At 44.7% G+C, this 27,320-nt stretch overlaps 1 protein-coding gene across 1 annotated transcript; it reads right to left on the minus strand.

The window, feature by feature from the left end:
• Window positions 1–6,651: 6,651 nt before the first annotated feature.
• On the minus strand, window positions 6,652–7,786 carry LOC124648206 (PLASMODESMATA CALLOSE-BINDING PROTEIN 3-like). The gene is made up of 3 exons (XM_047188003.1): window positions 7,774–7,786; window positions 7,000–7,435; window positions 6,652–6,901 (listed from the first exon to the last, which is right to left on the minus strand). Exons 1-3 carry the CDS (start codon window positions 7,784–7,786, stop codon window positions 6,652–6,654), a joined length of 699 nt encoding a protein of 232 aa, XP_047043959.1.
• Between the last annotated feature and the right edge of the window lie 19,534 nt (window positions 7,787–27,320).

A 27,320-nucleotide genomic window follows, 5' to 3' on the forward strand; every position in this document is an offset into this window, starting at 1 on the left:
CGAAGGCATTCATATCTGTGGTCAGTAGTATAATTCACAGGACTTAGAAGTGATGAAGATGTTGTAGATAGGGAACAATCAACTAGCAAAAGGATTGAGTGCAAAGAAAAACGATGTCTGTTGACCAATATAAGTATAAGAAAAATATTTCAGGTGTAGCAAGTCGTTTGAATTGTGCATAAAAACACATTCATAATGAGAACGACAAGCTATAACCAAGCGAGTGAATGAATATTCTAAAGACTCATGTTATAGACCGATGACAAGTATGTAAATGCATGAAATAAACATATCTAAAATAACAGCAATATAGTGAATAATGTGACAGAAGGAGTAAGGAAACATAATTTATGTAAAAACATCGGTTTCAAAAAATTTGATGGAAAATGACTTGATACACTCGGAGCAAGGTGCAGTGCAACACACACATTGGCGATGTGGATGAGCCAGAAGGGCTCGCTGAAGGTTTCGCCTGATAGGATGTTTCCCAGTGCAATGTTCCCGAAGGCAGCATAACCGGATACTCCCAGGAGCATACACAGAATTGTGTTCAAAGAGAGGCCATAGAAGATTAGAAGGACGCCTTCTTCATCGTGCGGTTCTAGGCTGGTGGTGCCCTCAGGGTGTCATCCATCAGTAAAAAAAACTATTAGTATATATTACAATGCAAAAAGAAGAAAATGGTGTTCTCAGCTTGAACTTCTGTAGTAAAACACTAATAAAAGCAAAGAGGCAAATGAGTCACCACATTTATCCACATAGACTAAAAGATTTTGATCCGTTGATATATCAATGGTAGATATTTCATGCCAAAAAAGTTATTTGAACTATAGTCGAGTACAAACAGACAAGTAGATGAAAACGTGATCACTGAAGATCAAAACGTACAGCACCGTGATCAGATGCATGGCATCGAGTAATAATAATAATAGATCGGCGCCTGTGTGCTATATGTGCACACATATTGTAATGAGAATGATGGTTTGATTAAGATAACAAATAGATAAGCAAAGGCATGTCAGCGGTCAGTGACATAGTTCACAAGTCTTAGAAGTGATGAAGATATTGTACCTAGATCTCAATTTGCACCTCAGTATATGCGTAAGTAAAAGCAATATTTCCTATTGCGAGAAAAATATTGCTAGCCTTTCCCACGATGGACTTGCCGATTGCACCGCTAAGTGTTCCCTGAGAGCTGTTGTGAGACCATTTGCAAACACAGATGCACATGGTAATTATCGTGTACACCACAGAGGTGGCAACTAAGAAATGGGACAACCAACTAATGGTGTCCAGACTTCGAAGCTGCGACAATATTACTTGGACGGCTCCAAAAATGATGATGAAATAACTCCCGCTGCGACACTAAGGGCCCCTTGTTCACAGCAGCAGAGCTTTTCTAGGGCAGGGGGCCATGGCCCCCTACTCTTAAAAATTACTTAAAAATATCTATTTATGCTAAAATTTTAAATATTTATTAAAGTTACTACTATAGTTAGTGTTCTTGGGGCCCTTAACAATCTCCATCAATCTCCGCCACTTGGTCACACACAAAAAAAACTTAAAAGTATTAGTACCATGCAAGAGAAATATTAGAATAATGTAATAGCAAACTAAATAATATCTATATTTGAAAGGTTCATGGTTTTTGAAATCTGGGTGAAAACATTTGCAACTACTTATTTCTGTTGATCGAGTGAACTATATAGTATATTCCGTGATTCTTATTTCTAACAATAGTACATGTGCATATAAATATATATCTGTAGAATTAATCACATAAAAAATTATAAGGGTCGGTGTTGTTTTGCATATTTGGGAAGGCTAGAGAGAAATCGAGCCGTCGTCGAAATTAGTGAGACATATTAACATAACTTTTTTTTAAAGGAGTGGGAGTAGAGGCACGGTAAGCTGCAGCTTGGGCCTTATATATTTTCTAGAATTGTGCTAAACAGTATGGCCTAAAAAGTAAGTGTTGAAGTGTTCTTTTGGTAAGAGGAGTCGGAGTAGAGGTATGGTAAGTTAGACCTTGGGATATCAATATTTTCTAGTAGAATTATTCCAAACTATGTATCCTAAAATGTACTAGCAATGGATGGCGCGACGGCACGCCGCGCCTATGCTATTGCTAATTGATGGAAAATGCGTGAGATGACATGGATATATCATTTAAATTATCTTTGGGGCGTCACTCGATGCTCCTAAGTGGTATCGTTCCATAGCACATGGATTTTCTATTTGCTTTTGTAAGCGCCAATTTAATGAGGATGGCAAGAGAAAGTGTTTAGGTTGTATCTTTTAGTTAGGGTTAATCAACACTTTGCGATTTAGCCATGCTCTAAACAATATGCATACAAAGAACTTCTAATATTTTATAGACAGGTGATGAAATAGCCAACGCCATACTCTAGAACAATATGCATACAAAGAACCAGAAACTCAATTCGGCTCTAATATTTTGTAGACAGGTGATGAAATAGTCAACGCCACATTCTAGAACAATATGCATACAAAGAACTTCTAATATTTTATAGACAGGTGATGGAATAGCGAGCTGAATCCAAGCACCAGTGCAAAGTAATGAACACTTGGACATAAATGTAGAGCATAATGCAATCTATTTCCTAACTTTGAGATTGTTAAAAACATTGTCACGTAAAATGGTAGAGAAATGATTTGATTATATGAGCCATATAGGAGGTATGGACAGATACGTGTTGTCATTTTTGACAACATTGTATAGCAAAAACGTTATGTAGATACAAATTTCATTATAAACATACCGATCCTCGCTATTCCTGTAATCTTTACATGTAGAGGTTGAGAGACACGGCCGCGATGAGGAGCCACGTCAGCAACGTTGTCCTGATATTGTTGCATGGCATCATCGCAGCGTTGATGCCGACACCGTAGTCCGGAGGCGACATGGACCCAGAAAGAGGAGGGGGTTTTAGAAGCAGTGGAGAGTTGTAGTAGCCGCTGGGAGTAGATACGTACGGACGTCAGGATCACCCGATTTGTCGTGTTCAGAACTAATGCACCCTTGGTGTGTGAATACAGCTGGGCATGGGCAGCCCGGCCCGGACGACCCGGCCCGAAAATCCCGGCCGGGTCGAGCTTGCACTTCGGACCCGGGCTCGGGCTTGCAGTTTTTGCGATTTAGACAAGGTTTGGGCCGGGCTTGATTTTTGAGCCCGAACATCGGGCCGGACTAGGCTCGGGCTTACAGTTTTTGAGATTTAGGCAAGGTTTGGGCCGGGCTTGTCGGGCCGGGCCGGGTTTTTGCCAGTTTAGGCCGGGTTCGGGCTCGATTTATAGGCCCGACGGTTGGGCCGAGCTGGGTTCAGGCTTGACATTTTACCTTCGGGCTTTTTCGGGCTTGGCCAGAAACCCAACCCGGCCCGAGTTTTGCCCAGGTGTATGTGTGATATATCATACATTGCGTCGATCATACAATAAAAACGAAATATTTTTTTAGCACTTCGATTAGGTTGTTATGGCTTGCCTGGTTGACGGGTACTTGCAGGCAGGGTGGTGCTTGGATCGGTGATGGTGAGGATGGCGGCCCCTCCTAGGCCAACCACTTATATTTTTTCGAGATACCCCTTTGTATGCTACTCGGAGTATCTAGGTATCCTATCTTTGGCAATAATGTTCAACAAAACATCCTCACATGCTATGCGTTTCATGTGCTATTCTGGTCAATTGCAAATATGGTGGCGTGCTCAATTTTCTTGCCATTACAGACCTGTAGCCAAGCGCCAAGTTCGTAAAACGCAACTGCTATTTCTTGGATGTGATAGAATAGAAGATAAGCTTGTCGATCCTGGAGTGGGTCCTCGCGTGATCGTTTTCACAATGTTTGTATCATTGTCCATGTCATTCTTTAACCCTGTAGTAGGGTTCCATCGGTTCATAGGCTTTTAGCATCTAGTGAAGCTCAAGATACCATGCGAGACTTCACAATGGTTTGGACTCAAACTTTTATAACCATCGTCATCTTATTTCTTTCGATCTACATGGGCGTACCCCAGTAATGCTACACATATGGAATTATTCTTACGGACCAAACTTACGGAAACATTTGTTGCGGACAGATTGGAGAGTGCGAGGAGTTGTTCCGATATTTCAGGTGTAGCAAGTCGTTTGAATTGTGCATAAAAACACATTCATAATGAGAACGACAAGCTATAACCAAGTGAGTGAATGAATATTCTAAAGACTCATGTTATAGACCGATGACAAGTATGTAAATGCATGAAATAAACATATCTAAAATAACAGCAATATAGTGAATAATGTGACAGAAGAAGTAAGGAAACATAATTTATGTAAAAACATCGATTTCAAAAAATTTGATGGAAAATGACTTGATACACTCGGAGGAAGGTGCAGTGCAACACACACATTGGCGATGTGGATGAGCCAGAAGGGCTCGCCAGAAAGCAAACACCGAAGGAACAACCACGCCTAGTCAAAATACTCAGGAACTGCAAGACACCCTAGAAATACACACGAAACAGCAATGTAGCAAATTTAAACACGTGTCGGCATGGAAGATAGGCAAAAATTGAATTGAATCCAAAAAACAGAGAAAAAACAAAGTTGTTAATATTTAGTATAGTACTTATAAGTGTACTAAGTACATAAACAAATCTTAGGCCGGGGACCCTAGCTCCTAGGGGCCCGAGTACCCCTCTGCCCCGCCCTATGGGCCGTCACCGTCTCTTCCGCCAGCGGCTTCCTCTCCGTTCATCAGCCTCCGCTCAACGGTACTGCTTAGAATCAAAGACGCAAACGTGGATGGCAAGATCCACGAACGCGGTTAAGTAGTAGTACTAGGATGGCCAAATCGGATTACAATTAAATGTGGCAAATATATCTTTCCGAAGGAAAAAATTACTATATATTGCCTTATTTTGCCGATTCTGCCTAATCTTTTTTTCTTTGCACAAAGGAGAGGTCTAGAAGATTCCGGTGGTATTTCACGTGGCAGGTACAAATTGCAGGCTGGCCTCTAACAACACTCGCCCTAAAGAACCTAGTATTTGAAGATAAGGCTTAGATTGCCGAATCGGAAAGCCTTTTTTTTCTCATCTGAACCCTCTTCAGTCTCCAGTTGCACATGCATCATAATTGCAAAACCGATCCTCGCTATTCCGGCCGCGATGAGGAGCCACGTCAGCAACGCTATCCTGATATTGTTGCATGGCATCATCGCAGCGCTGATGCCGACACCGTAGTCCGGAGGCGACATGGACCCATGAAGAGGAGGGGTTTTTAGAAGCCGTCGTCACCAGGTGGAGAGTTGTAGTAGCCGCTGGGAGTAGATACGGACGTCTGGATCACCCGATTTGTTGTGTTCAGAACTAATGCACCCGTGCTGCGTGATATATCATACATTGCGTCGATCATACAATAAAAACGAAATAATTTTTTAGCACTTCGATTAGGTTGTTTATGGCTTGCCTAGTTGACAGGTACTTGCAGGCGGTGGTGCTTGGATCAGTGATGGTGAGGATGGCGCCATGGCGGCCCCTCCTAGGCCAACCACATATATTTTTTCGAGATACCCCTTTGTATGCTACTCGGAGTATCTAGGTATGCTATCTTTGGCAATAATGTTCACCGAAACATCCTCACAGGCTATGCGTTTCATGAGCTATTTTGGTCAATTCATGTTGCAAACCTGTGTGGCGCACTCAATCGTCTTGCCATTACAGACCCGTTGCCGAGCGCCAAGTTCATCAACCCCAACTGCTATTTCTTGGATGTGATAGAATAGAAGATAAACTTGTCGATCCTGGAGTGAGTCCTATGTACAAGCGTGATCGTTTTCACAATGTTTGTAGCATTGTCCATGTCATTCTTTAACGGTTCCATGGTTCATAGGGTCCGAGGGTGGATCGCTGAAAAATCGGTTCACTAGCCGTTAGTTTTGTATTGCATCTAGTGAAGCTCAAGATACCATGCGAGACTTCACAATGGTTTGCACTCCAACTTATGACCGTCGTCATCTTATTTCTTTCGATCTACATGGGCGTACCCTCGGTTAGGGACTTCAGAGGCAGTTACTAACCTAACCATGATGCCCTACATATGATATTGTCACAACTGCCAACCAATAAGATATATCATAGCTCTTGTGTTTTTCTCATAGCTGATATGGTGTTGCGTCAGCTAACTACTGCTAAGCACAAATAGAGCATTATAAAGTTTTGAGGGCAGGGGAGTAGAGACTCTTGTGTTTTTTCTACTCGCCGCCTAATGTATCTACTCCACGATTATCTTATGTCTATATTTGGCGAAAAACGAAGAAGCTATGTGCATGACAGGGGGTGGAGGATTTTGAAACTATATGCACATAACTTGAGTTTTTTGCAATACATTTTACCTCCGCAATGGAGGAATATGTCATTCTAACTGAAATGTATGCCAAAACTTGGTAACACTGACTACAGCTATAAACATGTGTAGCATTAGCTAGCAGCCTGCTCGACGCCGCTGCCACTCTGTTTCTGCAGTGGCACTCTGTTTTCCGATGCATTTGGATTGCAGAATCGTTGTTCCTTTTTATGTGAGCCCTCTTCAGTTCACTCGAGTGATGTTCAGCCTTCATATGGATCAGAATTGCAAAGCCGCCTGCAAGCTTTACTTGTACAGGTTGAGTGATACCGCCGCGGCGACGAGGAGGCAGGTCAGCGACGTCGTCCTGATCGTGCTGCGTGGTGTCGTGGCGGCGCTGATGCCGGCGCCGTAGTCCGGAGGGGACATGGACCCGTAGAGAGGAGGGGGGTTGTAGAAGCCGCCAGCGCCAGGAGGAGAGTTGTAGTAGCCGCCGGGAGGAGAGCCGAACGTCGGCGTCAGCGGATTCGTCGTGTTCAGAACCGATGCGCCCGTGCTGCATGACACGCGCGCCAGTTGGTTTGTCAATCATATATACGAGGAGGAAAACAAGAGATTTTTCAGCAGTTGGATGATCAGTGGCTTATGGTTTACCCGGTTGATGGATACTTGCAGGTGGTGGTGCTAGGATCGGTGCTGGTGAGGATGGCGGCGCCGGCGAAGTCGCAGCTGGTCTGGACGGGGTTCTTCTGGTAGTACGAGTTGAAGGCGTATGAGGCGTGGTCGCGCACGGTGTCCGGGTCGGCGCAGCTCCCGCCGGGCTGGATCGGCGAGCAGTCCGCGCCCTGCCCGCACGCGTAGTCCAGCGCCACCTGCAGCGCCGCCGCGCCCGCGCTCGGGCTCGCCACGCACCAGCTCCCGGCGCTGGCAGCGGCAACCGGGTGCGCCAGCGACGGCTCGGCGGTGGCAAGTGGCGACGCCGGCGCGGGGTTCGTCGGCAGCGGCACGGTCGCGAGCGGCGTCGTCACGTCCCGCCTCGGCGTGTCGCGCGCGCGCTCCAGCCTCGCCACGCCGTGCTCGACCGCTCGCCCTGCAGCTTGACCCGAAGCAGTAATTCGTGAGAGCGTCCAGACGAAACATCACGTCTTGCTATGATCTGTATTCCATTAGCGAGCAAAAGCACGGTTTTGTTTGTTTGAGAGTTTCGCTAGATTTTCTGACGCGAAAGCATCCGTTTGAGAATAGTAGTATATGACAGTGACACGGCACTCTGCTCGTCCGTTGGTCAGCGGGTACTTGCTTGTTCCGCGTGCGCGCTGACAGCCTGGCGTGCAGTGATTGCTTTCTCGCTGCGCGCTTCGCGGGATGGAAGAGCAATTAATTGGAACCAAACATGTCCCTAATTAATTAATCCGCGCGCGCACATACCCCGAATCGCCATTTCGTACATCGCGTTCCCGACTCGACTCCATACGCAACGAATCAACTAGATCGCTCGCTGTTTCGCCGTCTCGTCCAGTTCCATATGCATGCTCCCACTTGATTGCTCTTTAGTAGCTTGTCTCACGCCCGCAACTTAGTTGGCTCCATCATGCGTGCATGTCCGCCTCCTTTTCACTTGACTAGATGACCCGTTGCGCTATCGCGCAATGACGAAGGCTAACCATAGGGTTTCTCTTATTTTAGTACCGAATTACCGCGTTGTGCTATTGCACAAATAGCATAATTCAATAAGAATTTGAACCATAAGTTTTGGCTTATTTTAGTATTAGAGGCTTGGAGCAGAGCTGTACTCTTCTTGCCGATGTCATCACCGTAGTGGTAAAGGGAGCTATAACATCATCCGAGGTTGGAGTAGAGCTTTTGGATCGAGTAGAATAGTATCCAACATGGCGTCCCATGGTGAGGTATAATAGTATGTAGTGAGGTTGGAGTAGAGCTTTTGGATCGAGTAGAATAGTATCCAACATGGCGTCCCATGGTGAGGTATAATAGTATGTAGTGTGGTTCGTTGGAGGAAACTCCCTCGACAGCCCGTTGCGCTATCGCGCAAACACCAGAATTTAAACTGTAAGATTTAGCTTATTTTAGTATTAAGAATTAGCTCGGAAATATAACCGTCAGCATTACATTGAGGTGGTGCAGTAAGATATGACAATATCTAAACTCCCGCACCAAATTATGGTCATTGTACCAAAAGATGTAGCATCATAAAAGAAGTGCAAATGGATAATTAGTAATTCCAAAAGGAATGCTTCTACTTATTGTAAGCAGAAAGATAAAAAGTTTGGTTCGAGATTCTAAGCCGCTTCACCGATACCACAAGAACCAGAAACTATTACAAATGTTTACCAGTCGTACCAACATGCCCTAAAGGTAGAAGCAAAACAAAAGTGCAACATTTATCATATATCGCAGTGTAGTGCGCTATCGCGCAACGGAATTTAATCAGAATTTGAACCATAAATTTTGGCTTATTTTGATACCGGATCCTCAGAGGGTAGGAGTGGAGCTCTGCTCTTCTTGCCGCCGCCATCACCATAGCGGTAAAGGGAGGGCATTCGGGCTGGGTGGCCATCCAGGCGAGCTATAACATCATCCGTTGGAGTGAGTTCGAGAAAATGTCCTCGATGGTCCCTCCACCTTCCTTTGGCTACTCCCTTTGCTCCCATGCCATGGCTCCTTCTGCCCGTCATATGTCCCGTTGCGCTATCGTGTAAATGGCAAAATTTAATCAAAATTTGAACCAGAAGTTTGGCTTATTTTAATACCAAAGGTTCGGAGTGGAGCTCTGTTTTTCTTGCCACCGCCATCATCGTAGTGGTGAAGAGAGGGCATTCAGGTTGGGTGGCCATCCAAGGGAGCTATAGCAATATCCGATGGCGAGAAAATGTCCTTGCCGGTCCCTCCACCTTCCTTTGGATGCCCCCTTTGATCCCATGCGACCGCTCCTTCTACCCCTCACACGTCCTCCTTTTCCTCTTCCGACTCCTTAGACTCACTTGGCATCTGACGCTGCAGCCATCCTCAGTTGAATTTATGTTAATTGTACAACAATTAAGACCTCTATAAATCGATGGTAGAATTATCTCTGCATGGTATCTTAATCTATGGAAGTGTAAGAATACAACAAAGGTATTGAAGCTGAAAGGTAAGTAAGATATAGCAAATCGGTTAGTGGGTAAATCGAGCACATATGAGCTACTCTAGATAATAAATGGAACCTCACTTCTATTTTCGTTGTCTTGTTCAACTTCCAAGAACCATAATAATTGCTCTATGAACACGACTACCACCAACAAGTGGTCTTCGGCAGTTTTTGAGACTGGTGCTTTCATTCTCACAAAGATCTCGAGATTCATTGATAATTCAGACAAAACACAGTTGCACCACCGATAATGCACGGCATATCAAAACAGATTAACAAATGTGTAATGCTCAGGGTAGTAATAATAAGGTAGAAAAAGCACCACCAAACAGAAGGAAAAAAGTACAAAAAGGAAAACTTCCCCGAGCAAGATATGGAATGCGGAAATAGGCCTCTCACTAAGTTAAACAAAAGATATAGCACCGCAGGTTCAACCCGGCTACATGCTACTATAAAAATAATCTAGGGAACAACGAACAAATCTGATCAGATGCATACATATGAAGTATAGGAGCTAGGTCTAGCTTACGCTACTTGCAGCTTATTTCGATTTCCCTTGTCTGAGAAGGTTATAGTAGAGCTTCCCCGCTTGTTTGACTTGTGGTTCCCAAAACCTGTGGTCTTCGACACCTTTCGAGATGGTGGTGTTTCCCTCTCAAGCTCAGTCCCTTTTCTTGTTAGTTCCCTCAGGGATATGCTTTCTGAACTGTCAATATTAAAGTCTTCAGTTTCGTTACAAATTGGTGTCATATTGATAAAACATCAAAACTACATGTCAAAGAAAGGTTGATGCATAAAGCCATTTGTGTAAATGCAAGTGCTCTAGTGAATTGTCCATGGGACAACCCTTTATATGGTGTACTGGCAGGATTCAAGAGATCAAAGGTGAATGTAATTGTTATCAGTAGTTTGAATAGAAAGAATTGACATGAGATCACAACTAAATGAAAATTTGCCCATTATGTACGAAACTCCTACAGTTTTTAATTCCATGAAAACATAACTTAATAAAACAAAAAAGTAAAATGTAATCATCATTCACTACACCATGACAATATACACTTCTATACAGTTCCTTTGAAAACATATACTCCCTCCGATCCGAAATAAATGTCGGATGATACATTTTCCAAAAAAGCCATCGCGTTTATTTGCTTGTCAACCCGCACTCCTCTCCACCCCTACCCTATAGTCTTCATCTTCAACCAGAACCGCACGCAGAGCCTGCAGAGGCCGAGAGGATGAGAAATCCCCAATCCCGCCACCGTCGACGCGAATCGGCGAAAGGGTCGCCGGATCTCCGACGAGGGCGATGGAGGCGACAGCACGGCCACGCGCAGCAATGGCGTTGGGCCACCGCCTCTGCCTCGATACGGGCCTCGGCCGAAGTCGTAGGCCACACCCGCCGCGGGAGGGGCCATGGCCTCGCGGAGCGTCACTGGTTCCGGCAGCGCGAGGCGGGTTGCCCTAGTCCTATCTTCCTGGTTGCTGGAGCGCGGTTGCCAGAGCAAGATCCCGTGTGCTGAGCAACGAACAAAGCACCCCACTGCGATTTTTCTGATTTTCGAAGGGTGTAATTGTAAAAAGCAATTCTGTTAACCGTCCGACACTTTTTTCCGACACTTTTTTTAGGATTGGAGGGAGTATGATATTTGTGCACTTGAAAAGACATGCCCAGCTCAACAAAAAAGCTAGAGCCTACATGTTTCCTCACTCCAAGTTCAGCAACAACAAAACGTAAAAACTATATAAACTTCCTTTCTAAGTTCACTCGACTCGGTTATTTGAGTATGTAAATTTGTATACCTACCAAGACCTCCTAGAAATTTATAGTCTGCCTCACTCCAAGTTCAGACAACAACAAAACGTAGAAACAGAAAAAACGAAGATAAAATGTAATATGAGGTATGCAGTAAATAGAAAGGAAACAAGGACCAATGAAATTAGAGATAATTGTCATTATTTGATTTGAAATGAGGTTGCCCTATTCACGTGACTATCAGATCCATTATTAAGCTATGAAAAAGGTAGGGGAGTAAACTATACATGATAAGATTTTAAATCGGTTAAGAAAATCCGTAACTCGCAAAAATATTGAACACCAACGAACTAAGAGTTATAGCTGATTGTTAATAAAGAGAGCAGTAACATACTATGAACCTTAAAGGTTGTCCCTAAGAAAACTATATGTCACCTGGAAAGACTCTAAACCAGCAACAGGGGCAACAAAGAGAGAAGCAAATTGTTACGGGCATGTATAAGCATTTGATTTTCTGGTCTTCACATTCTAAAAGCAATCTATCATGAGGCCAAAAGCATTTTTATTAAGGGCTGTAGCAAATTGGTGCACACTCTCATGACTCAAGGCAGACAAGCAAACGTGCATATTGGTGTGCACTCTCATGAGCTCAAACTTGAATTCTGAACTTCAGATAGAGATTACCTCGCCTTGCGGACCTACGTGAGAATTTTGTACCTGTTACTTGATTAAGACAGTGAGAATTCTGTATAGTCTTCATCAGCTCTTCCACATTTGCCAATCATTTCCTTAAACCCAGTTTTAGGATCTGCAGTAAATGAGAGTATATATTCTACAAGTGAATCAGAAATACGTTAAATCAACATAAACATCTGGAACAACAACAGTACTGTAGAAACCAAAAAATGCAATTCAGCTGAAGATAATAAACAGGTTAATCAGGTGTTGGCTTCCTTATATTTTTGTCCTCTAGCAATAATATGGTAAACTAAACCCCAAGCATATGTGTGGAGATAATAAACGGAGCTCAAATCAAACCCAAAACCAAGCAAGCATGTGGCGGTAACCAGTGGTAACCATCTGTAATTAGCAACTGCCCATGCTGACAGTATTTTCAAAGGGCAATGATGGGTTTAATAAAATAAGAACCCCAAAACATCGCTGATGAACCACACAAAATAAATTGTTAAATATGAAGCCTCCAACCGACCCATAGTTGCAAATTCACACAAAAGAAGAGAAGAAAATTGTGGAATAAGCAAGGCCTCGCCTCCGGTTGAAGCGAGCTCGCAGGGCCGATGATCATTCACCGACTAAATAACTACTAAATAACTCGAAGAATTCCGGGCAACATCCTCAATATGATGGGATTATAGCAGAGCAACATATGCAATTTCCCCCAATAACCATATATCCCGCAACATTACTACCGGAGAAAACTTACATTCAGGAACAAAATCTGAGAAAAACTATGCTTGTGGTCTTAACGAAGCACTTCGCTGCCTGTCAAGCTGCTGCACCGCACGCTTTTCTCATCGTCATCCCGCATCACTCGAGCTGGCTTAGCGCTCGATTTCACACATGATCCAGGCCTGCAGCCAGTGCTTGAGTTATTTTGAATGAACAACACTACTCTGTGGTACCCATCTTCCCCGGGGCAACAAATAAAGTACAAAACCATGTCAACCAGGAAATGTATAGAAAACAGCCGGATAGAAGTTACTTTGAAAATAAAAGAACATCCCAGCAATCAGCCCCTGGTAACAACACTAAAAAGTACCGTACTTAAATGTAAGAATTCACCAAGCACTTTTAATCATACAACAAAAGTGAACATATAGTTTGATCACTCCAAAATTTAATCCGGCTTGACTACATTTGAACGGTTAAATTTTAATTTGGGGACAAACTGATCAAGTCTAAAATAAATTTAAGTACTTGTTTTTTGATGAGTAAAGATCCCAGTAAGGCATTTCATCAACCACCAGCTCCACACCCCCGGTATGAAAAAATGCACACTGAAAGCAAAAGCCCATGTACTCAAGTTTCACTTAGGGTGCACCTCTGCAAAGTTAAAGTTCAAAGGGGCAACCAATATGTAGAGATATGTAGGTAAAAGGCACACGCTGCAGGCTGCTGTCACAACAAATGATACTGGCAGAGGTGGAACCAGAATCAAATGGAGACACGAAAACCTGTCATATCTTTGTGTGCATATGCATCAATGCACGGAGAAAACTGACTTTCTGATGTGAAACTAAATAAAAACTGGAGGATGTTGCACTCGACAACTGACCATAATACTGGTCATGCTGCACGGCTACAAAAAAATGTTTAAGGCTACTGAAATGTGTAATCAATATAAATTATAACATCTAAGAGACGGAGAAAAGTGGAGTTACCCTTTGCGCAGCAGATGCTCGTGCAACCCAAAGAGCATTGTACAGGGTGTTCTCTCGAGATCCGGAGGTTATTCCATATCGACTTCCAATATTACTCATAAAAGAATCTAGGATGAGCAAAAAACAATATTTAGAACCATGTAGTGAAAACAGAAGTGCTGAGGTTTTTCATACACAGGTATCCCACTCCAATCTTATCCATCTGGCCATTTTTCATTCCAAAGCAAAATGAAATAATATCATGCCTAGTATGTTGATGTACTATTACAAATGATATTTCAAAAACAATTTTCTAGGAACACGAATATGACCCTTAAAATTATTAATGACTAAGAGAATACAGAAGATGAAACCAAGATGAGATGCAAAATGCCACAATCAAATGATATAATACAGTGTCTGCGTTTCAGTCTTGTAGCATGATTTTTATGCAGGTGCAATGTGACATCAGTCAACATCCAACTATACAGTTTTAAATTATGAGCAAGAGTTACGTACAAATCCAGCATATGAAAGTAGCATAGAATGTTTATCCCTCGAACTCTGACCAGCTGTTTCAAAAGGAGCAATTCGTGTAGCAGCAAGACCTTCATTGGATGAGTAAACAAATAATGTTGATCTCTCCAAGTGGCACTACTACTGAAACTATGTTCAGAGGCACATTCTGCGGTAATATAATGAAATTCTGGATCAACTCTAAATCAGGTCAATTGTGGAGCCGAAAGGCAACATAAATAGAGTCAATGGCTAATAATACCTACATCATATCACAAGAAGTCAATGTAAATTTCACAACCAGCTTACTTGATATGTAGTGAATAATAACAAATAAATAAATGACTGCTCCCAAACAAACTTTTCTTAAAATTTGGAGACCATTCCCATCTGAAATTTCTGAAGGCCAAACCGTAAATATTAACCACATGGCAAGTGGTTTAGCTGGTGAAGTGCTTGTCTTTATGACACATTAATAATAGGCATCGTAATATTATCTAGCAGGTAATTCTGAATGCAAAACAATGCATGGGTGACGAAATAAAAGTGGCATCTTAATATCCAAAGCAACCATTTGTGGGAGTGAAAGTAGGCTCAAGATCCCCATGTCCATGCCAACTGAATTATTACAGGCCATATAGACCAATCAACGCAACAAGCTGGGACCAACCATTTGTCTGATTGTCTCATTGGTATATCTTTGAAAGCAAGTATTCTTAGAGAATGAAACAGAAGGGAAATAAAAAAAAGCAAATCATAGTGTATACAAAGAAAAGATGCACACAACCAGAGCTGCTAATATCAGAAATTTGTGCCTAGTAGCACATGAAACAGTGGTGACTAAAACAACAATATATCCTCCATTACATATTTGTCCCTCACCACATAAATCACGAGATAACACACTGAAGCACTAAGAAATTCAGTATCATGATAGAAATGAAGCTAGATACCATGGTAGATCACAAACACGTGCCCACAAAAATCTACACCATAGGCTCATCACCCAATTAGGAGACAGTAGCAATGATATGCCCACAAATTAACTGTACAGAGCAGGAGACATCTCATACTTTAGAGCTAGTATAATAAATGTAGGCAAATTACTTCTGGATTTTATCTGATGTGGTAAAGCAGCTCTTCAAAATAGAAACAAAATATAAAGTACTATAAAAGTAAGGTCATTTCTTTACTGCTTCATAATAGTCTGTATCATCCATATATTTTATGTTCGACGTTATCTTTACCAGATGGACTCTCTCCATGATATGTTTTCACGGTATTATCCAAACAAGCAATGTGTCAACTAAATCCACCAAACCTACAATAAGAAATCTTCTTCTGAATTCTTGTAGGAAATAATATCAAACCTAAAGCCTAAGCGAGTACTATTGGGGAACATGAAATTGGAAGCTGGCAATCATGGTAGTTTTCTGATTTCCCAATTGGTTCTTTGAGTTCATCCTGGAAAAGATTAAACTATCGCCTTGTGTAACCTTCATTGAATTCATATGGCAAAACTTAGGACATCAAACCCGAGCTAAAAGACAGATTAAGTCCCCACAAGTAAATCCATGAGCGCATTGACTACTAAATTTATAGTTGTTTCCTACTTACTACCATACCATGTAGTACAGCTTAAAAATGTCCAAGACCCATGTCTTCAAAGGGTAGTATTTTATATATAAACTAATTTAGCAAGTAGACGACTTTTTTCTCTCTCCCAATAGGTAAAAAAACCACAAACACCAAGTAGCAATGCAAATGTTCTAGCTTATAAGGAAAACCATCTTGTTTAGCATGTAGTATTGAACCAAGTTTTGTCTAGAACCTTATAGAAAAAAATTTACCCCATCATCCGCGCTCTAGGTAACACCCCAACCCCCTCCTCCACCCAACAACGGCCCCATCATCTCCTTCACCCAGCGCCACCACGAGAGCCAACCCGAGTCGCCTTGTTCTCTTATTCATGTGCCTTCTTCCTTTTTGATTCCTCTATAAATTAACCAAAACCAAACACAACCTAAATCAATTTAAGGAGTTACAAACCGACAAAAATATCAGCTCGCAAAATGTAGATAAACTAATTCAAATTAGTTCGTCTCTTTTAGTGTTCTTTTCGTGAACATAAACTAACTCAAAATGTTTCTAACCATGCATCATAAAACCCATAATATTTTCTTGTTCTTTTCGTGACGTGCAAATCTCTTATTAATAGAGCAGTAAGAGATGAAAAATGGCTCGCCTTGGGGCCTTCCTTCCCAGCTGTAGTGCGGGATGAGCTGCACATCAAGTGGTGTAAGAGACAAGACCGTTTTAGATGCCACTCGCCTGCGGATAAAACAAATTTCAGTTGAGTCAAGAATTAAAACAAACATCAATCTATTTTGACAGCGAGGAGGCCATAGACGCGAAGGTACCGAGAAGAAAGTGCAGCCGTGCAGGCCATGCCGGAATCCGCCTCCTCCTCGTCCCGTTGAGGCCATGCCACCCGCCCCTTCTTCCTCCCTTCTAGGCATCCAGTAGTCCATCACCGCGCCGCTTTCTCCAAAAGATCCGGCCGCCGTCCATGATAAAAAGGAGAAAAACGAGAGTGAGAGATGAGAGAGAGATACACGAGAGAAAGAGAGGAGGGAGAAGCAAGACGAACCTCATCCCCGCGCTACCACCTGCCGCTCCGTCCCCGCACGTCCGGTGGTCAGCCCCAGGTCATCCCCCATCGCGCCAGGTCGCCGCCGCCGGCCCATCACCGCGTCGTTGACCCGCGACAATCGCCGCTCCCGCGCCTCGCATCTACGGGCGGGCCGACCGTCACCTCCACGCTGCGCCCCGGCCTCCTCTTTGTGACTCGGGCGGCCGGCGCAGCCTCCGCCTCCCTCCTCCTCCCGCACGCCGTCGTCGCCGCCACACGGGTCGCCGCCGCCAACCCACCACCGCGCCCTCGACCCGCGATGCACGGCAGCCCGCCCTTCCCCGCACCAGCCCAGCCCCATCGCACCGCTGCATCGGCGCGACGCCCGACCTCCCTCCCCAACGGCGCGGCCACGGCCTCCATCCTCCACCGCGTGACCCCGACCTCCTTCCTCCATGCGCGCCGCCACCTATTGTCGCCGCGGCTGCCGCCCTATGTCTCACCGTCGGGGCTCCGCCCCACTTCCAACCGCCAGCGCGCTGCCGCAACCTACACCCCACGACGCCCTTTTAGAGCAGACCTCGCGACGGCCCCGCCTCCCCCATCTTTCCTGTCGCCGGCGAGCAAGGGCTCCACGGCTGCTATTGGAGAGGAGAGGAGGAGGTGGGGATTGGGGAGCGAGGCCGGGATTGGGGACGTCGGTCGAGATCTAGATTCTCTCACCTCTCCGGCGGAACGAGCTAGCACTGTCGAAAACGAGCAACCCGTAAACTCACGGGTCGCTGCCTCCGTCCGCCGGACCCGCACAATTCCGGTCCCGGTCGTCATTGGCTATCCGGAGAAGAAAGAAGTGATAAAAGTAATAACCTATACAACGGTTGAGATGAAAAGCGGGGAGTGAAACCGTACGGCCTGGTAGTATCCAACGACCAACGAGCGTTTGCCCCTTTGGATGGCTTGGTTGGCCGGGTAGTCTAGGAACATTTATAGAAGGAATTGGTTCTTTTTTCTTCAAAGGAACAAAAATACCTTCTCCATTTCTCCCATAAAATTATTGTCACAAATTTACATGTTTCCAGACATATCTTGTAAATATATACATCCGTGCCATTTTTTTTTCCTAACTAGAGCAACTCCACCGGTGACCACACACATGCCGCCTACGTATTAGGGTCGCCGTTCATACATATCAGCTAAAAGTCTTGAAACACCCACACAGGTTGTCCTGTAGGAGAGAGGAGAGGAAAAGTAGATACCATTAAAACAACAAAAGGCATGTTTCAACAAGCAAAGCTTCAACTAAAAAGTTATGCCAGGAACACTAAACATTTCGTATACATGCTCATATCAAAGCTTTTGAATGATACGTGTATGTGCATTCATTTGGCATATAAAAAGCCCAAGGAACAGATTGGCTACATAGTTGCACGATCAGTACGAGCAAATTCAACCAGATTCAATCGAGGCGGGCATCCTAACATGACCGGCAGGTGTACTGCTCCAGGAACTTGTCCAATCCACCTACTGCTCGAGCTGCTCAATAGCCAGCGATTAGCATAAGTGAACTTTGTAACATAATAAAATTAACAAGCTACTGAATCTGGACCGGGTTCTTCTGGTAGTAGGAGTTGAAGGCGTAGGACGCGTGGTCGCGCACGGTGTCCGGGTCGGCGCAGCTCCCACCGCCCACCGGGCTGGATCGGTGATTTATCCGGCTGCCGTACCCGTACGTACCTGGGCTGGGCTTGGTTATTCCAGCATTTGCGGCGAGCGTGAGAGCGCGCGCTGACAGCCTGGCGCCAGCATGCAGCAGGCCGCGGGCGCGCTTCGAATCAGGCCGGCCGGTTTGTGTGTCGATTGAAGCATGCATGGTTTTATTGATTTATTTCTTCCGTGCAAGCCCCTTATTTACTGATCGAAGAGACGACGCATGAAACGCGTGTCGTCGGTCGCTTGACTCAACACTGAATCGCGCATCCTTTCCTTTCTCTCACGCGCGCACGCGTCGCGTCGGATTAATTATCGCCATTTCGTACTTGGCGTTCCCGACTCGACTCGATACGCAACGAAGGAAGCAGCCGCGCGCATCAATCGATTCTTTTTTTTTTTTTTTTTTTTTTTTGAGAAATACAGTACAAACGCAGGCGCTCACATACACGCGCATACACTCACCCCTATGAACGCACACACGCACACCCTACCCCTATGAGCACCTCCAGAAGACTGAGCCGGCGGATTGTCTTGAAATTGACGAAGTCACCACGAGCGCCATTGTCGACGGGAACGTCGCCTCCCACTGAATGAATATTCCGCCTTTATGAGACACACAGATGTCAAACCTGGGGTTTGAACTCTGGTGGGCTGGGGGTACAACCACCCTCCTAACCACCCAACCTCCGGCTTATTTACTGCTACTACTAGATCGCTCGCTCTTTCGCCGTCTCCTTCATTCATTAATTACTCTACGGCGCTCCAGCGAATCAAGCTTACTTCCAGCGTCTACTCTAGTAAAGAACGCACGCATACTCGTATGTATCCATCCATCCATCCATTCCAGCATCTCCATCTCAGCAACAGAATTCGCCACGGATGCACTGCCAGGTCAATCCATTGAATCAATAGCTACTCATCTTTTCGCTACCTCCATCCATTTCCAAACTTGCTTTGCTTCTTTACACCGCACCAGCAACACCAGCCAAGCTCCCGCGCGCGCGCGCGTACCAAAACAGTTTTTTTTTTCTTTTTTTGAAAAATCAATACCATATACTATATTCATAGTAATAAATAGTACATGGTAGAGATATATAAACTGACTCCAACGATTACAAAATAATGTCTAAAAAATTGTAACATATCTTCGAGTTCTTCAAATTCTTTCTTCTTCGAGAACACAATCTTGTACTCTTCTAAAGACAGCCAACTATACATAACGAATCAAAGACCTGTAGATACCGACGATGCCGGCAATAAGATTTCCTCGCCAAACGAAAGACCAAAGATCACTTATTGCAGACGATGCCATCTCCATTGGGGGGAAACCAACAAGAAGGCGGCTACCAAAATCATGAAAACAATATTTTTTATTGAAACTCCACACATAGACCGGGTTCTTCACTCCTCTCGACGCCGGGAAAGCCGACCGGAGGAGGGGGAACCGACCTATGGAGGAGGATGAACTGGAGGCGGCTAGGGTTGAGGCGGCGGCTGTGCGTAGTATCTGGTGCGTAGGAACCGTAGGAGAGACGTCGTCAGGGAGGCGGTTGTCCAATTACGCCGACGGCGTCGGGCCGATCGTCCGCGCGCCCGACGTCGACGCCAGGTACTCTGCCTCCTGGATGCACATCGATGGCATTGCTCAGATTATTCAATGGCACGTTGATATGGTAAGGAAATGCATGCATACACTCTAGTACAAGCCATTAACTGCAAGCGGCGGTCGCTCCATGTCGTATGCAATGGCGGCTGCGCATGAGATACATGCGGCCGGATCTGCCATTTGGCGCCAGGTGCGAGGAATCCGTGTATGTAATCGAGATGCGGTTGTGCTTATCGGCGGCTTTAGGTCGTAGAAGGAGTTGACGAGCACGTGGTCCACCTTGTCCAGCCCCGCGAACTGGTTCATCAGCATGTCACGCAGGGCCATGCGGGCGGCGCCGATCTCTGTCAGGACGCGCATGGCACCTCGGTGGCGGCGAGGCGAACCTGGAGCCCGGCGAGCTCGAGCGCCGCATCCCCGCCGCGCATCGGCACGGGCACGCGCCCAACCACAACGCACATCTGGGTGAGGAACGCCGTCTTGTACTTGAACACCATCAAACTTTCACAAATCTCTACAGCTCTTCAAAACTACACTCTTCCAACAGATAGATACCATTAAAACAACAAAGGGCATGTTTCAACAAGCAAAGCTTCAGCTAAACATTATGCCAGGAACACTAAACATTTTGTATACATGCTCAGATCAAAGCTTTTGAATGATACGTGTATATGCATTCATTTGGCATATAAAAAGCCGAAACACAACAGAAACAGATTTGCTACATAGTTGCATACGATCAGTACCAGCAAATTCAACCAGATTCAGTCGAGGCGGGCATCCTAACATGACATGCAAGGACAAACCACCAAGACATACAAACTCTTCTTCACACGGACGAATCCATAAAAACACCAAAGGCCCATGTTGTAACACGCAGCCAAATCGTGCCACCGACATTTCGATATGTGGTCAGATCAAAACTATCCATGCCACCAAATGGTTATACATCACTATGATACAACAGCCTAACCTGAAGCATGGCATGCCAATAAACACTTCAAATAATCATGTTCAGGACATCAGCTCGACGGTAGGAACCAGTAACTTACCTAAACCCATGGGCATCGAACAAGAAGAAGAAGGCCTCTGATGCCGGCGCAAGCCGGCGAGGGCGGAGGTGAGCGCCTCCGATGATGACGTTGAGCTTACCATCCTTCTGCTCCCCTCCCCCTCCAATATGCTATGAACCTGAAAAATATGTAAGTTTTCAGCACTGCATGGGCATGCATGATAAGCAGCAAACAATCAAACGAGTTGAGCAGATACTAGTGCCAATGAATCTACCGCCTGTGAACACAACAAGTATTCATTGACTGGATTTGTTTTAATCCATACCTGCATGCTTCCTCTGCTGTCTACAAATTCAGTTCATTCAACAGGAGAAAAGAATCAATTTTTTGGAAGCTAGAGATGTACATGAGACTCTAATCCAAGATATCCACACAAGAGGCAACATAACAGAAACAGAACCTTGATGCCGACAGAGCAGAACAAGGTGCTAAGACCGGCAGGTGTACTGCTCCAGGAACTTGTCCAATCCACTGCTCAATAGCCAGCGCTTAGCATAAGTGAACTTTGTAACATAAACAAGCTACTGAATCTACCTCCTGCCACGCCAAAGCAATAACATAAACAGCTGATAGCACGACACTGTCCACTTCAGTAAAAACAAACTTTGATCTTCTTCTCCACCAACCTAAGGTTTCAGCTAACTAATTAGAGCAATCGGTGAGGAAACTAGTATTAAACCATTCAATTTAGTTAACTAAATAGCTGCAGATAAGGACAGTTTGCTAACACACACAAAAAAATCCCAGAAAACCAAAACTGATCCCGGGTGCATATGCACCCGGTATGTATAAAACATATTTCAAAAACATAAAAAATTTAGGAAAAAAATTTAGCATGTATAGGGACATGTTCTATGTGTGCACGTAAAGTTTCACATAAAACCGACAATTTTTATACCCTGTGTAAAAAAGACAAATAATGCCTCGAGAAATAGACTATTTTAGCACCAAAAATTTGTCTTTTTTGCACAGGGTACAAAACATCTTGATTTTTGCTGAGACAACTTTGTGAGCATGTAACATGTCAAGGTATACATGCGGCATTTTTATTTATATTTTTTTGACATTTGTAAATATATTTAATATGTATTTCAAATAAAGGGTGCATATGCACCCGGGTGCAGAAACACCCTGTCCAAAAAATCCATGCTACTAAACTGAATCAACTCAATCTCCTTATAAATTGTTCAAAATGCATATTTCCCAAATGTTCACATAAACCTGGTTTGCATCTATCTGCAACCCAAAACGTGAAAAGGAGCTCTATTTCTGCTCCAACAATAATCGAGATCTTGGGTCTAATGTGTACTGCTAGATTGGTCTCAGTAGTAGGCAAAAAAAAAAAAAAAAAAAAATCGACCTTTGGTGGTCCTCGGGGATGAGCGCGGACGCCGTCCACCTGCCATGGCCTAATTGCCTTCGGCGTCCCGGCCAGACGCCGGTGAACTGGCGCACGGCAATGAGTCGGGCTCCAACAGCCATGCGCGCGACGAGGTCCGGCGAGCTCGACGGTGCCGCGCGCAACGACGCACGCGCGCGCCGGCGAGCAAGCCAACCGCGCCGACATGGTTCCGGCCCTCGAGTCGGGTCGCCGCCGCCTCTCTCGTCGCGGAAATGGAAGGTGAAAAATGGTGGGTAGGCTTAGGGTCGATTGATTTTTTCTGGTCTAATAAATCGACGAAGTTCCAATTCTCCATGGAACGCGAAGGAACCAGAACGGGCCTCATTGCTGCAGGTTGGCCGAATTTGGGTGGCTATACCCCGGCCCACATTTTCTCTATTTTCCATCTCGACTAGACTATTAAGATCGAGATCGCCATTAGCTAGCTGATGCCTTAACAGCTTACATGCATGCATGTCATTGCCGGTTTGATTAGTACGTAACTGGTTCTGATTATCTTTCTTTTTTTGTGAGAAATTCTGATTATCTTTCTTTCTTTCTCTAGCTAGCAAGGCCACTCATGCATACTCACTCTTTGTCCATGGCTAATCCTTGTGATCAAATGTAGCAACGTGTACATATGCTCTATCTTCTACTTTTTTCCTTTAGCAAATGCAATCACGGCCACACCTAATTTTTTTCTCCATTTCTTCACTTTCACAAACTAATACACTCGGTTTTAATTTTCAAACTCATAATTATCATCTTTTAACATCTATAGATCTCTTGTTGACGAAATTGGCATCGACGGGCGGAATGATAACCGGACGCACTGCCTCGGGGATGAGGTAGCGGTCTCAAAGCCTAGCACGCCACGCTCAAAGGGGGGTGTCTCACGAGATAGCCGCGTGCATGTCTGGTCACGTGTACATGATGCACACACAAACAATGGACACCTAAGGACATACACATGGCGAAATGCAACCCGTCTTGTGATCATTTTGGTTTTGATAATCTTGACTACATGGTATATATTGCATAGTAGCAAGTGCCGTGCATGTAATTGATTCCTTGGTTCTAGTAAGCTAGCTATCTTTTGGTGGCGGCGCGGCGGACGGGGCGGGGGTGGGAATGGGACTATGGGAGGGATTCAGATGCGGTGGTTTTTGTCGGTGGGCCATGTGGAAAAGTCAGCGGCTTGGCCCAATGGGCTACGCTGCTTGTATGTGTCAGCGGTATAGCCTTGTGGGCCACGCCAGCCGACGAGGCGGTTCCTCGGTAATGCCCACCATGAGGGGCTTAGGGTTGACGGAAGGCGGCGATGGAAGTTCCGGGAGCGAGAGAAGACACGACGTACCCAGGTTCACATCCCCGCGGTGGAGGATCGCTACGTCCTGCTAGCAATCCACTATATGAATATATGTGTACAGGGGGCCGCCATAGGCGGAGTTGTTAGATCTAGTCTAGTTCTAATCAGCGGGTTGCGTTGTCTAGGCGTGTCGCCTCTATGATTTATGTTTCTGAATATGGGTGTCCCTAAGGGGTGCCCTGCCTAGCTCTATATATCAGCCAAGTTAGAGTTTACAAGAGTCCTAGTAAGATTCGTATTGGAGTCTTCTTTCCTTGTAGTCCAAGTTGGTAACGCGTACATGTCCAGCTTGTTGAGTCCTTGTGCTGGTCCATCTCGATAATATGTATCGGGTATAGCAATGTCGCGTATCCGAAGGGTAATGCCCACATCACCAACCTTTTTTTCGGACCAGGTCGCCGGGGCCCACAAAAGTGACAGTGTGCCATGCCCGGGCTACGCCGTTCATAGGCCACTACTAGCAGTGTTCAAACATTATGTACGACGATGGTATTTTGTCCAAATACCGACAACATGGAACTTTTACCAGTGTGCCACTACTATTTTTACGCTTATAAGCTAATTCCTACTAGTGATACAACTACGAACTGGCAATTTCTCCTCAAGAAAAACTACCCGCTAGGAAGATTGTGAACTTACAGTGCAAACTCCCACTTCGAGACCATCGACCCCACTCTTGTTTGAACGTGGCCTCTTTTTGGGATGATGTCACATGAAATAACCACTTTCAATGAGAAGCTAGGGGAAGATGTTGCTGACGAGTCAGGGTTTCTCATGAAAATATGTGAGAAAGGGCCGGAAACTTTCCTGCTCTTACATGAGGTCCTTATATGGGAATATAGGGTGTTGTATAGAGAAAAATCTAGCGCTCAACTCTGAAGTGACACTTGCTTCACAAAGAGAACTATCACTTAAGAGGGTTCTACACTTATAATGTAGACTTTGAGGCCATCGACCCAACTGTTGTTTGGACGTGGCGTAATTTTTTTTGTGATGGTCATGCTCCTATGACATATTCTAACAAAAATAAGGAGTAATTAAGTCAGATGAAAGAAGAACTTTATATGAAAATCTAGGGGTACACGTTGGAGAGCCCACTGATCAAAGTTTTTCTTGAAATATATGCGAGGAAGGTTGGGGAACTCTCCTCCGGTTGCATGGGCTATTTTTGAGTTGGTGTTGTCCCTATGTCATATTATATTATTATTATCAAATAGAAAAGTCACGGAAAGTCACAGATTTGGACGAAAACTTAGCATATTTATGAGCTGTAAATCAGGGGAACACATGACATCACACACAAAAACCGTTAGAAACCCAAAATAGCCACAAGGTTGTGTTTTATGGTGTCCCATGCAAAGTTGCTAGGGTGTCTTGGGGTGGCGCCGACTTTCGACCATGGTGACAACATCTTGATGCCGCATGTTTGTGGTCGGGGGAATATGCATACACCGATTGCCGTCACATACTCTTATATATTGAATGCCTTTCTATCGCGCCATAGACACTTCAATGTGTTCTTCTACTTGGTGTATGCATATTAGCCTTGGTTCTTCGTGTGGTCTTCTCGACACCTTGGGTGTTGTGAGGTTCTCGACGAACCATGTAGAGTCTAGCGCTTCAGCTCAAGGTTGTCCAACACGTCGTCTCGGTTTGCGTCCGACTCCGCATCACATTTCGGCGGGCAACATGCTCATGCACGTGGCACGGTCTCTACTCTGTATGTCATCCACCATCATCAGGTCACAACCCGCTTTTCCGAGATAAAACTTTTTACCCTCATTGCCACAATGTAGTGTGCATAACATATTTCAAAAGTCAAACGATGTAAGTGTTTGAATAAATTTATAGATAAAATTATTTTTATCTACAAGACTTAATATATACTGTATGAAAATATAAATGATGATGAATCTAATGGTATTTCGTTTGGTATTCCAAATGTTGATATTTTATTCTACACATAGTTGGTCAAACTTTACATTGATTTGTCTAAAAATTCATATGCACTAGTACATTTTAGTAAGGAGGAAATTTGTAACACGTGTGGATACACGAGTGGCCATATTGCAAATCCAGTGGGAGATGCATACATTTTTTTTTACTCCAGTACCTCCCATTAAAACAAAATCCAGCGCGAAACAGTCTCTTGATCTACCCAATGCGACAACAGAAAGCCAATCCAATACTATTAGATTGTCCTTTCGATACCCCCGCCATCCACTCCGCCGCCGGCATTCACTCCGCCCGCAGCACACCATGGTCGAGGTCGAGGTCGAGGTCGCCGCCTCCTCCTCTCCCCAACGCATTCCCCTCCAATCTCCCTACCCAGCACTCCACGACCACGCCCAGCTCTCCCTCTCCCGCTCCCCTCTTCTCTAGTGCCACGGAGAGGAATAGCTAGCCGGTGAGGGTCGGGCGGCTCGGCGGCCACTGCGAGCGGACGTAGCCAGCCGGAAGGCTGCGGCCCTCGCGGACACGAGCGTCCACGTTGTAGTGCCGGTCGCCCATCTCGGGGCGCGCATCACCGCCGGCGAGCGCGTCCGAGTGCCCCGGGTGTCTGCATATCCCGCTGTCCCTCCTCCTCCCTTTTCTCCATCTCGGATGGATGGCAGCAGCTGCGGGGACAGTCTCCTCCGATGGTATCGACTAGGAGCTCGCCCAGGCCCAGCACGATGGAGCGCGCTGCAAAAGGTTGTTTTCTTCCCCCTGCAACATTGTGTGGATATCACGGTCAAACTTGAGGGTGTTGGTTCGTTGATTCACTACGTTTTTAAATACTAGCACATCATCCACAAACATTGGTTCGCCATACTCTGTTTGGTGTAGTTTATCACGTCCTCGTGTCTTCTGGCAATGTGGTTCATCAGATCATGATAGAATCTCTTTATAGGTCTGTTTAATTGCACACTTGCTCTCTGTGTGATCTGCTAGCTATCTCTCATTTTATTACAACATGCAATCAAACATTCATGAATTTTGGTTGGTGAGATGCAATTTTGCTTTGGAAAGCACCTAATGTATTAAATATTAGTTTTTTTTGGATTGAAGTTCATCATATAATGACCAAATATGGGAGTTGATGTATTGATTCACCATTTTTATATAGTAGCGCTGAAGTCACTAAGATAGGAAGTTGGACCTGATTTGGTATGTCCTGATCTTAGCCACTAAGAATCTTTCTGGGCTTGATAATTGATATTGGTCCAGTGTTACATTACATTACCTAGAGGCGTAGAGCATGTGTCACCACTTCTGTTTTTTTACTTGTAAATGAAAAACCTCTTCCTATATTGACCTTATCTGTGAAATCATCTTATTTTCTCTATAATTTTATCAAATTTGTGAGTTAAACTCTTAGTTGTGCTTGTGCAAATAATTTGCTGAGTCCTCAGACATT

This window comes from Lolium rigidum, chromosome 4 (genome assembly GCF_022539505.1).
Source record: "Lolium rigidum isolate FL_2022 chromosome 4, APGP_CSIRO_Lrig_0.1, whole genome shotgun sequence".
NCBI lineage: Eukaryota > Viridiplantae > Streptophyta > Magnoliopsida > Poales > Poaceae > Lolium > Lolium rigidum.